The 13,138-nt window shown below is 35.8% G+C and overlaps 1 protein-coding gene across 2 annotated transcripts in view; it reads right to left on the reverse strand.

Annotated features, from left to right (window-relative positions):
- Window positions 1-13,138, reverse strand: part of GTPBP10 (GTP binding protein 10) — a 28,358-nt gene that overhangs the window by 14,685 nt on the left and 535 nt on the right. For both annotated transcript variants that reach the window (XM_077857044.1, XM_077857043.1), the window contains exons 2-4: window positions 12,440-12,633; window positions 4,076-4,167; window positions 3,400-3,544 (exon numbers count right to left, since the gene is read on the reverse strand). In XM_077857044.1, coding sequence (XP_077713170.1) covers window positions 3,400-3,544; window positions 4,076-4,167; window positions 12,440-12,633 — 431 coding nt within the window. The remainder of the gene's footprint in view (window positions 1-3,399; window positions 3,545-4,075; window positions 4,168-12,439; window positions 12,634-13,138) is intronic.

Raw genomic sequence — 13,138 nt, forward strand, 5'->3', positions numbered from 1 at the left:
CCATCTGAAATTCTATAAAAATTTATAACCTTTTAGTAGAGCTTTTTTAACATTAAAAATAAATCTAATTAAAATATCTCATTAAATACATTTTCCTTGGGATGCCTGGGTGGCTCAGCGGTTGACCATCAGCCTTCTGTTCAGGGCATGATCTTGGTCTGGGGATCGAGTCCCGTATCAGGCTTCCTGCAAGGAGCCCGCTTCTCCCTCTGCCTATGTCTCTGCCTCTCTCTCTGTGTCTCTCATGAATAAATAAAATCTTAAATATATATGTATATGTATATGTATCTATGTATGTCTTCCTATGATGAATTTAAAATAAAATTAGGTGAGGTTTTTTTAATGACTCATTTTCCTATGGAAATACAGTACTGTCTGATATCTTACTATACCCAGGCCCTTGTAACTTTTTGAAATGCAAATTGCAATAATTTTTATTTATGATTATCCCTAACTAGACTTGCTTATTTCTTTCCATTATCTTCATATTTTCATAATAGTATTAAACACAGAAAAATATCAGCCAGCAACTATTTCCAAAGAGATCAAAATATGAGAAGAAATAGGATGCTAACGGTTGAAGAAATGATAATTGAGATTTTACCTGAAAAGTACTTAATAAAAATTTTAGAGACTGAAATCCAACTGATGTAGGAATGAGTTAGGGGCAGACAGGGCTAGTCAGGGAAAGATAAGAGAAAGGCCCCAGAATCAGGCTCCTACCCATCCCAAGAAAACAGAGGTAAGACAGTAAAAACAGAAAAAAATAAACCTGGCTCCCTAGTTCCAAAATGTTAGGGAGTATTCCCCTTTAATAGCTACTAGGCTCACAGAAACCCCAGATGTAGAGAATTATGGAGGAGACATTAACCAGAGAGAAGGAACACCTTGTTTGTGCTCATGATATTTACAAAGAAACATCTTGTTTGATAAGGGAAGGGAGAAGAAATGTGTGGGAAATATTAGAAAGGGAGACTAGAACATAAAGACTCCTAACTCTGGGAAACGAACTAGGGGTGGTGGAAAGGGAGGAGGGCGGGGGGTGGGGGTAAATGGGTGACGGGCACTGACGGGGGGCACTTGACAGGATGAGCACTGGGTGTTATTCTGTATGTTGGCAAATTGAACATCAATAAAAAATAAATTTATTATTAAAAAAAAAAAGAAACATCATGTTACAAGTCCACCATGTTTGTTCTAAATATCCACCCTGATATTGACAGGAAATTTACCAAGTCCCCTCCCCCCCCCAGTTCCCTATAAAAGATAGACTATAAAAGCCCTCAGGGGCAACCCTGTCAGAACCCCTCTGGCTTTTGAGAGCTTTCTCTGTATCTCTGCTTAATAAACCTCTATCACTTTGCTATGTTACAGTCTGCGAGATTGATTTTTCGACTCCAGGAGACAAGAACAAAGCTCTCCCATATCACAACCTATGCAAAGATCAGATTTGAGAAGAGCAGTACAAATAAATATGTATATAGGACACCTTTCTTCTAAGATGCAGTTCATTCCTGAAACCAGCAAACAGGTATCTGCTTACGCTGGTACTCACAGTAATAACTTTTTAAGAATAGTTGCCCAATTTAAAAACACTAAAATACATGTTAAGCATTGTACTTAACAAACTCGATGCTTTAAAAAAAACCCTCGATGCTTCAATTATTGACTGTAATAGCAAAACCACTTCTGAAAAGCTTAGTACTATATGTACTCTCCAATACATTGACAATGTAGTGATGATGATGATGGTAACAGCTACCATTCATTCATTGAACATTCATAAATCCAAGGAATGTATTGTAAATGTGTTTTCTTACATTTTACCATCTCCAGCCACTACTAAAAATGAGAAAACAAAGGCTTAGAGACATTCTACAACTTATTTAAGACATTCCAGGTGGCCTTCAGAGGATATGAAACTCTAACCCAAATAGTCACTCACTTGAGTTCCCCATCCTCATCCCACCTTTATTACTTAGTCTTGTGAGGCTCTTTAGTCTGTAAAAGTGTTTACAGAATCTGAAACACATTTTCGTAACAAATGAGACTGCGAATGGCTAGATTCTCAGTCTTGTTCATAAAAACCTACTAAACCCACATTGTGAAAAATATGTGTTACAGAAACTATGCCTCATAACTATACGGAAAAAACTAAATGCAAATGGCAAACCTGAACACCAGGATCACATCTTTCTGTATTATAACTTTAGCAAGAATGGGACCTTTATGAATTCTAGGGCACTGCTGTTAAGACTTAGTAGCTAGACAGGCATGGCAAGAGGTGACGGATTCAGACTGATGACTCTGGTAAAGAAAGCAGTGAGATGCCTAGAGAAGATGAATTAGAAGCTATGTGAGGTGAAGAGTGGAACTGAAAGTTTGAAATAGAACCAGCAAAAAAGCAGTGTTCCCTACCTTTTTCTTAGGTGTTCTGACTACTGTGTAATGCTGAAGTGGGGCCAGGCAGACAGGGAGAGAAGAAATGCAAAGCTGAAGCCTTCCCTTCCTTTACCTATTTTCTATTTTGCTCTCTATCTCCCTCAGTCAGGTGCCAGCACTGCAAACTCTACAGCTAAACAACACTGTTCTATGATTTTTTTTTTTTTTTTTTTTTTTTATGATAGTCACAGAGAGAGAGAGAGAAGCAAAGACACAGGCAGAGGGAAAAGCAGGCTCCATGCACCGGGAGCCCGACGTGGGATTCGATCCCGGGTCTCCAGGATCACGCCCTGGGCCAAAGGCAGGTGCTAAACCGCTGCGCCACCCAGGGATACCAACACTGTTCTATGAAACAATGGAAGCCTGTAAAAGAGGATAACATTGTGGGGTCTGCAGTACTGAGAATGGACCTAAGCAGATCATGAAGGACAAGGAAACAGTCATATCGAGATCCAACTTGGTGCTCCAACAGTGTCTAAGTCTGATGGTTGAGACTATCTGTATTGGCCATTAGCCATCTGATCAACAAGATAGCAATACCTCTATTAATTAAGACTTGTAAGAATATTTCATTTTTTCTCTTTTTACTTCCTTCCATACACTTCATAAAATGTGGTTTGGATTTTAAATTTTATTTTTAAATATCTGGTAACATTCTTTTTACCTTCTTATACTACTGCATTTGATTGATTTTTCTTTCTTGATTCATTGTCTATCATTCCCACTAGCCTACTCAATTGCCATTATCTTCCTTTTACAAATAAATATTAACTGTGAAACTCTATGTTTGCAATATTAAAATAACTGTATTTAGCAGCATTCTCAATACAAACAATGCACAAATTCCATAAATTTATTCCATAAATAATACTGGTCCCAAATTACCATTTACATTTATCTCCTACTCATGAACTATCTCTCTGAAATTATAAAAATAAAAATACAAATGTTACTTACCCCACTAGGCCTATATCAGCTATAAGTTTTAGATCAAGGCGAATGACTTGTTTCTGGCCTTTCAGTGGTAAGAAATTTGTAAGTAATTTACCACCAAGACCTCCTTCAGCTACCAAAATTCTGTCTTGCTCTTTATTGAGTTCTCCTTAAAAAGACAGAGAAAGATACTTAGAATGAAGATTACTAAGTGTAGCTAATCATTAATGACATTTTTCATTTAGAAATAGATGCCAAAAAAATTCCAATTTATAAATCCAAAGAGCTGTATGTTTATAATAATCTTATATCTAGCAGTTAATTTTGAAAAATTTTTAAAAAAGATTTATTTATTAGTAGAGAGAGAGCACATGTGCATGCACTAGCAGGGGAGGGACAAAGGGAGATGGAGAATCCCAAGCTGACTCCTGCTGAGTGAGGAGCTTGACTCAGGGCTGGATCCCACCACCCTGAGATCATGACCCCAGCTGAAGTCAAGAGTTGGATGCACAACCAACTGAGCCATCCAGATGCCCCCTAAACAACTTTTATATAAAGTTTTAAATATCTCTTATAAATTAGCAGTTAAAATAGTTTTTTAAAAATTCTGACATTGAAGAGGAGCTATTCCCCACAGTTTCCAAACAATTTTAGAAAATATGCACATTTTTCACAACCTTGGAATCTACAATACACTTACCTATAACTTTACCATTTTCATCAGTTACTGAAATACCCACAGGTACAGGAATTTCACAGTCTTTTCCTTTGGATCCTTTCAGTGCACTAACTCTACAAAAAAATAAAGCTAAATTAAAATAGAGAAAACTCACTATATTAAAAGGACTCTACTCAAGCCAAGATAATGGTTTACAAAGACTAGCAACCAACTCTTCTTGTTAATGCAGATGTTAAAAATGGCCAAATATCAGAGGAAAAGAAAATAATTACTATTTATTTCCATTTTAGACTATCCTATAAAAATAAAAATAAATAACAAAAACAAATAATAATAGGTAATGATTTGTTACCAAGCTAACCATCAAGTCATTTTAACTCATAATGAACTAACATATCATATTGCTACAATACAAATAAGTTAGAAAAAAATGGAAAATCCATTGAAAAACAAATCTTTTAACAAATGACCTCAAATAAGAGTACTTTAATTATAAGACACTCATCTAGCTACTCTCACACTGATCATGATAGAATTGATATAAATTTTTAACTATTAATTCTACTTCTGGAAATTTATCCTAAAAAAAAAACTGATCGTGTAAAATACTATATGCACAAGGATATATATTACATTGTGACTATAACAGTTTAAAAAAAAAAAGTCTGCAATTACCTAAATAAATGAATGCCAAAAAAAGTTATGTTATTTCCAAAGTAATTAGTATGTAGCCATTCTGAACAGTTCTCTGGTGTGGGAAAAAAAAACATTAAGAGAAAAGAAAAGGTTGGAAAATACTGTGCTCTCATTTTTGTACCCCCAAATTTTATATACACCCACATAATTACAAGCTAATGACCACCAGTCATTTTGCATAAATATATAGAAAAGTCTTAGAAAGTCAAAAACTGGTTAATAATGGTTATCTACAGACGGAAGAATTACACAGGTGGTTGACTTTTTTTTTTTTTTAAATCTTTTTCTTTTTTACTATAAGCTTGAGTTACATTTCTACAGAGATAAATGAATAAAAATATACAAACAAAAAGAGATTATATAATTACATAATGATAACCAGCATACTAAGGCTATTACATAATTATCTACCACTTATTCAGCCAATAATATGTACCAGGCACTATTAAAAGCTTTAATAGCTTAAGATTCATGAAAATTCTATGGAACAGGTACTATTATTTTTTAAAGGTTTTTAATTCCAGTTGATTAATACACAGTATAATATTAGTTTCAGGTGTTCAGATTAAACATTTATCAACAATGCCCAGTGCTCATCACAAGTGTACTTCTTAATCCCCTTCACCTATTTTACCCATTCCCCCTCTGCTAATTCTCAATTTGTTCTTTATAGTTAAGAGTGTTTCTTGGTTTTATTTTTCCCTATGCTCATTTATTTTCTTAAATTCCAAATACAAGTAAAATCATGTTATCTTTCTCTGACTTATTTCATTTAACATAATACTCTCTAGCTCCGTCCACATTCTTGGAAAAGGCAAGATCTTTCTTTTTGATGGCTGAGCAATATTCCATCGTAAATATACGCCATATCTTCTTTATCCATTCATCAATTAATGGACATTGGGGCTCTTTCCATAATTTGGCTATTGTTGATAATACCACTATAAACATCAAGGTATATGTATCCCTTCGAATTAGTATTTTTGTATTTTGGGGGTAAATACCCAGTAGCATGATCACTGGATCATAGAGTAGTTCTATTTTTAATTTTTTGAGGAACCTCCATACTGTTTTCCAGAGTGGCTTCACCAGTTTTATTCCCACCAACAGTGTAAAAGGGTTTCCCTTTCTCCGCATCCTTGCCCACACTTGTTGTCTCCTGGTTGTTAATTTTAAGCAATCTGATTGGTGTGAGGTAGTATCTTATTGTAGTTGTTATTTGTTATCTCCCTAATGATGAGTGATACTGAGCATCTTTTCATGCTCATTTGTATGTCTTTTTTTTAAAAGATTTTATTTATTTGAGAGAGACGGTAAGAGAGAGAGAATGAGTGGGGAGAAGGGGGTAAGGGAGAGGGAGAAGCAGACTCCCTGCTGAGCAGGGAGCCTGATACAAGGCTCAATCCCAGCACCCGGGATCATGACCCAAGCCGAAGGCAGATGTTTGACTGAGCCACTCAGGAACCTCCATCTGTATGTCTTCTTTGGAAAAATGTCTATTTATGTCTTCTCCCCATTTTTTAACTGGATTATTTGGTTTTTGAGTGTTGAGTTTTAGAAGTTCTTTACATATTTTGGATACTAATCCTTTATCAGATATGTCATTTGCAAATACCTTCTCACTCTGTAAGTTACTTTTTAATTTTGTGGAATGTGTCCTTCATCAAGCTTTTTATTTTTATGAAGTCTCAATAGTTCATTTTTGCTTTTGTTTTCCTTGCCTCAGGAGATAATTTAGTAAGAAGTTGCTATGGCCAATGTCAAAGAGATTACTGCCTCTGTTCTTGGATGTTAATGGTTTCCTGTCTCACATTTAGGTCTTTAATCCATTCTGAATTTATTGTTGTGCATGGTATAAGAAAGTGGTCCTATTTCAATCATTTTGCATGTTGCCATTCAGTTTTCCTTACACCATTTGTTGAAAAGACTTTTTTCCCATTGGACACTCCTTCCTGCTTTTTCCAAGATGAACTGACCTATAGTTATGGGTTCATATCTGGGTTTTCTATTCTGTTCCACTGACCTATGTGTCTGTTTCTATACCAGTACCATACTACTTGATCACTACAGCTTTGTAATATAACTTGAAGTCCAGAATTGTGATGCCTCCAACTTTGCCTTTCTTTTTTCAAGATTGCTTTGGCTATTGGGAGTCCTTTGTGGTTCCAAACAACTTTTAGGATTATTTGGTCTAGCTCTGTGAAAAATAGTGTTAGTATGTTGATAGGGATTACATTAAATGCATATATTGTTTTGGGTAATATAGACATTTTAACATTATTCATTCTTTAATCCATGAGCATGGAATGTTTTTCCATTTCTTTGTGTCATCTTCAATTTCTTTCATCAGTATTTTACAGTTTTCAGAATACAAATATTTTACCTCTTTGGTTAGGTTTATTCCTAGGTATCTTACGGGTTTTGGTGCAATTAAAAATGGGATTATTTGATTTCTCTTTCTGTTGTTTTATTATTGGTATACAGAAATGCAACAGATTTCTGTACCTTGATTTTGTATTCTGTGACTTTACTGAATTCATGTATCAGTTCCAGCAGTTTTTAGGTACAGTCTTACAGGTTTCCTACAGAGGACTGGGTCATCTGCAAATAGTCAAAGTTTGATTTCTTTCTTGCTGATTTGAATGCCTTTTATTTCTTTTTGTTGTCTGACTGCTGTGGCTAGAACTTCTAATACTCTGCTAACTGACAGGAGTGAGACAGGGTATCCCTGTCTTGTTCCTGATGGTAGAAGCTCTCTGGATTTTCCCCATTAAGGACAGTATTGGCTGTGGGGTTTTTGTATATGGCTTTTACGATGTTATGTTATCTCTAACCCTACTTTGTTGAGGCTTTTTTTTTTTTTATCATGAATGGATGTAGTACTCTGTAAAATTGCTTTCTTTTTGCATCTAGTTCTTATCCTTTCCTTTATTAATGTGGCATATCACATTTATTGATTTGCAAATACTGAACACCCTTCAAGCCCAGGAATAAATCCCACTTGATCATGGTGAATGATGAATGATTCTTCTAATGTATTGTGGGATTTGATTTGCTAGTATTTTACTGAAAACTTTTGCATCCATGTTCATCAGGCATATTGGCTTATAGTTTTCTTTTTTGTGCAGTCTTTGGTTTTGGTATCAGGATAATGCTGTCCCCATAGAATGAATTTGAATTTTTCCTTCCATTTCTATATTTTGGAAAAGTTTGAGAAGAATAGGTATTAACTCTTCCTTAAATGTTTGGTAGAATTCACCTGTGAAGCCATCTGTCTATAGACTTTTGTTAGTTTTTTCATTACTGATTCAATTTCTCTGCTGGTTAACAGTTTTCTATTTCTTCTTGTTTCAGTGTTGGTAGTTTATATATTTCTAGGAATTTATCCATTTCTTACAGGTTGTCTAATTTGCTGGCATATAGTTTTTCATAATATTCTCTTAGAATTGTTTGTATTTCTGGGATGTTGTTACTTCTCCTTTCTCATTTGTGATTTTATTTATTTGGGTCCTTTCTCTCTTTCATAAGTCTGGCTAGGGTTTATCAATTTTATTAATATTTTCAAAGAGAAACATATACTATTATTATCCCTATTTTATATTTGAGGGAACAGACTATTTTATACAGATCTTGAACACCTTAAAGGTATTCACATGTTGAAAGTATGGCTTCTTCAAAGCACTAGTTCTCAATTTTCAATTGCAACTCAATAAGAAATAATACAGTCATTCATATATATGTATACATATGCACATACACAAGTTCATATATATATATATGACTTTAAAGTTTTGTGAAACCATACTTACTATGTGCTACATGCTAATGTTTCCTATTCTATTTTTTATATGAAATCTAATAAATTGATTTTATAACCCTAAGGCAGTATTTTTCAAAATGCAGTCACAACCAACATTTATAACAAGATAGGTGATTGCTGTACAACATTATGTACAATGTCACAGAATTGTACACATTAAAATGGAAAATTTCACGTTAGGTATATTTTCCCAAAATAAAGGAAAACAAAAATGTATGATATACCACAGGACAGAAAATAGAGATAACATACATATTTGGGTAGAAAAGTAAAATGTTTCTCAGTCAAGACGACACTAAAAATGGTTTGAAAGTACCACATTAAAGAATGGAAAGACAGTCTAAAAACACTAGTTTAGAGCACTTAAAAGGAAGTCTAATAGTTGAGCTCTTGTTCCTATGATTAACTTTTTCATCTCCCAAAAACTAAAGCACATGAACAAATCTTTCAAGAAAAAGAAAGAAGGGACTTAAGATTTATATTCAATAGGGAACAAATCTCTTTATATGGAATTAAGTGAGCTTTGTTTGAAAAACAGAAAATGGGGAGAGGTGGGTATAGGTGTGAGGGGTGAGACTATACTGATAAAGCCTGGTTCTTTGGGTAAGGACACAGACTGGTTGGAAAGCACATTCTTGGGGTAAAATGGGGGATAAATGAGGCAATGTATAGATATCAGTACATAAAAAAAAGTCCCTTGTATTAAATATTAAACTCCAAAAACGTATTTCAAAAAGTTAAAATACCAATCTATTCTCAAATCAATCATTTATGATTTTAAGTAACTTATACAAAGTTTTTGCACTGAAACTTACAAAGCAATATCTTAAAATCACAGCATGATAGGGCAGCCTGAGTGGCTCAACAGCTGAGCGCCTGCCTTTGGCCCACGGCATAATCCTGGAGTCCCAGGATCGAGTCCCACATCAGGCTCCATGCAGGCATGGAGCTTGCTTCTCCCTCTGCCTGTGTCTCTGCCTCTCTCTCTGTGTCTCTCATGAATAAATAAATAAAATCTTAAAAAAAAAAAAAATCACAGCATGATATACCATGCTCCATTGTAGGAGTTCATCTTTGAGTCTCCTACATGTAAGATCTTGTTTTAATACCTTGTTTATACTTGATCCTCAAAAAGAGTGTGCTGAATTGAATAGACACTATCTCTGTTACTATTACAAAATGAAAATAAAAGCTCAATCTCATCGATCCAAGAGTCTCATTCTTTGTCTAAACTTTCTTAGAACTGCACAGTGGACTAAACCTTTGCCCTTCCCTTTCTCTTTCATAAGGTTTAAACTTGCACAGTGGTCAGACAACTTTCCCAACTTCCTTCAGGTCCCTCTACAATTTGCCTTTACAAGCGTTTTCCCAATAAATCTCTTATTCATCAAATCCTACTGTGGTACATACTTCTTGTAGGACCCAAACACAGACATATGAAGGCATAATTCACTAAACTATAAAATAATTCATTCAAACTCTGGCCTTCAGTAAGTTTATTCAACTTCTTGGCTTAATTTACCTGAAATCCACAAGACAAATAAAACTGTTACCTCCTCCTCCTCTAAATTCTTCCCTGGCTCCCATGACACTGTCTCTCCTGGCTATTTTATTTTATTTTATATTTTATTTATTTATGATAGACACACACAGAGAGAGAGAGAGGCAGAGACACAGGCAGAGGGAGAGGCAGGCTCCATGCCGGGAGCCCAACGTGGGACTCGATCCCGGGGCTCCAGGATCACACCCTGGGCCAAAGGCAGGCACCAAACTGCTGAGCCACCCAGGGATCCCCTCTCCTGGCTACTTTAGAGCACACTTGTTTCTTTTCCTTAAATGTTGGTGAATAACAGAATTTGATTCTCAATTTTTTCTGCAATGCACCTACCCTGGTTCACGCTTATGAACCATGAATCACATTTATGATTAACAAAATTTATTTCTAGACCTGACCGTATTCCTGAATCACAGACCCATACTTCAAGTGCTTGCTGACATCTCCAAGGGCCATTTAAGCTCTCTTCTTCTACATCTCAGCTGCCACTTTCTACATAATCCTTCTCAAAGAATGATACTCTCATCTAGCTACTACTCAAGTCAACACCAGGAAGTCATCCTTTATCATTCTCTTTCAATACTCCATCAATCATGAAGTCTTATTTATTTTACTTAAATATAGTTCTAATCCATCCATTTCTGTCAATCTAATCATTATTCAACTAATGTTGACTGAGTACCTACTATGTACCAATCACTGTACTAGATATCTGGGAAGAAAACTATGATCTAATCTATTAATGCTCCCTGCCCTCATGGACCTCAAGAGAGAAGACATTAACAGATACATGAATAAATGGAAAATTTTAACTGTGATAAGTCTTACGAATTTTTTTTTTAAGATTTTATTTATTTATTCATGAGACACACACAGAGAGGCAGAGACACAGGCAAAGGGAGAAGCAGGCTCCATGCAGGGAACCTGACGTGGAACTTGATCCAGGGTCTCCAGGATCAGGCCCTGGGCTGAAGGCGGCGCTAAACCCTGAGCCACCTGGGTTGCCCAAGTCTTATGAATTAGAATTCACACACTTAAGTTCATTTGGGAATTCTGACCTAATCAGGGAGATCAGGAAAGACTTGAGCTTAAATCTAAAGGACTCACAGCAGGCAGCTGGATGAAGGAGGGGGAAAAGCATTACAGAAAAGGTAACACAAATAAAGGCCAGTGATAGAAGACAAATACCAATATAAGATACTAAAAGAAAGCCAATTTGGCTGGAATGCAGAAAACACAGAATGTAGAAGGATATGAAACTAGGATGGGTATAGGCCAGACACCGTAAACTTCATCACTTCTGAAATACTGCAATATTCTCCAAATTGTTCTCCTGTCTCTGGTCTCAATCAACACCTCCAACCCATTCTTTAACCTAATTATCCCTAGAATGGTTTTTCTGACACTAATTAATGTCACTTGCCTATTTAAAATCCTTCAATGGCTCCCCATCACTCTCAGATGATCCTCAAACTCTAACACAGCATATTAGGCTCTTCACTATCTGGACTACAATGACTTTATTTTAAAATAAGCCTCCCCATTTGTACCACAATTATGCTAAAAGTATTATTTCACCATTTTGTTCCTCCCTAATGCACTGCCTTTATAAATGTTGTACACTTGCCAATGCACCTTTTCCTGCCTTGATTGTTGGCAAAGTACCATTCCTCTTTCAAGACTTGGTTCAAGCAACACTTCCAAAATATAGATAACCAAGTAAGATTCTTCTTCAATTTTGTTTAATGAAAGAGAAAGTTCTTTTCATATTTTGAGAGCAGCATAACATGTCCCATAAAAAATAACAAAAATTTACAAAAAATAGAGGGAAGGTTTTGACATCACAGAGAGAAGACCAAAACAAGCCAAAGGAAAATACACAAGGAACGTATCCGGGAAACAGGTTCTACATCTTAAGATCCCAGCAGAACTACTGGGGATGGTGGGGTAGGTAGAACAGCTGAAATCTGAAAAAGGCTTCCTATAAAGATTGCCAAAAAATTAATTTTAGAGGAAAATAGTGGAGATTCAGATCATTTTGTTTTCACAGAGAAGTGCAAAAGTATATAAACAGACACTGAGAATAGAAAAGGATAAAAATGGTTAAAAACTCCAAAACAAAACAAAACTCCAAAACAATCCTTAGTATCTACCTTTTCTCTTTGCTAGAGTTGAGACTATTATTGTAGATTTTTTGCTCAGTTACAAATACAGAATATATAATTTACTTCCAATTACCAATTAAATTTTGATCTTTTTTCTTCTCTGGGACGGATTTGTTTTCTAAAATCAAAATCATTCAGTAAATACTTACCGACTATTTGCTCCTTCTCCAGCCACAAACCGTTTCTGAGGATATTTGTCTTTAAGTTGTTTTAAAGTCATTCTCTTATGGGCTACAACCCAGACGTCACCACCTTTTCCACCTTCTCCGCCTAAACGAGGGTAACCCATTCCACCAGTTCCTCCCCTGGTGAAGATTCTTAGGTTATCAATGAAGTTTCCATACTTAGAAAAAGAGAGAGAAAGAGATCATTTGTATATCAAACATGCTTACCAACTTAGGACTCCTTTCTAATCGTTTGTCACCCCTAACGCTCCTAAAATAATAGAGTCTTTCTGAATGTCACTTTTTTTTTTTTTAAAGAGTTTATTTATTCATGAGACACACAGAGAGAGGCCGACACACAGGCAGAGGGAGAAGCAGGTTCCTCACAGGGAGCCCGACGTGGGACTCGATCCCCGAACTGGGCTCACGGCCTGAGCAAAGGCAGACGCTCAACCGCTGAGCCACCCAGCGGTGGCTGGTGTCAAATCCATATTTTTTTTTTCTTAATTCGCCTCTGTTCTGACCTCCCTTTCCCATTTGATTAACTCTCTTAAGATCTCTCTCTCTTTTTTTTTTTTTCAGGGCACTCGGGTGGCTCAATGGTTGAGCTTGTCTAAACCACAGTCTAAAGGCAGGCGGGTTTCTCCAGCTCCCCATCCCACGTGCACACAATTCCCCTGAAAA

Source organism: Canis aureus, chromosome 18 (genome assembly GCF_053574225.1).
Source record: "Canis aureus isolate CA01 chromosome 18, VMU_Caureus_v.1.0, whole genome shotgun sequence".
NCBI classification, from domain to species: domain Eukaryota; kingdom Metazoa; phylum Chordata; class Mammalia; order Carnivora; family Canidae; genus Canis; species Canis aureus.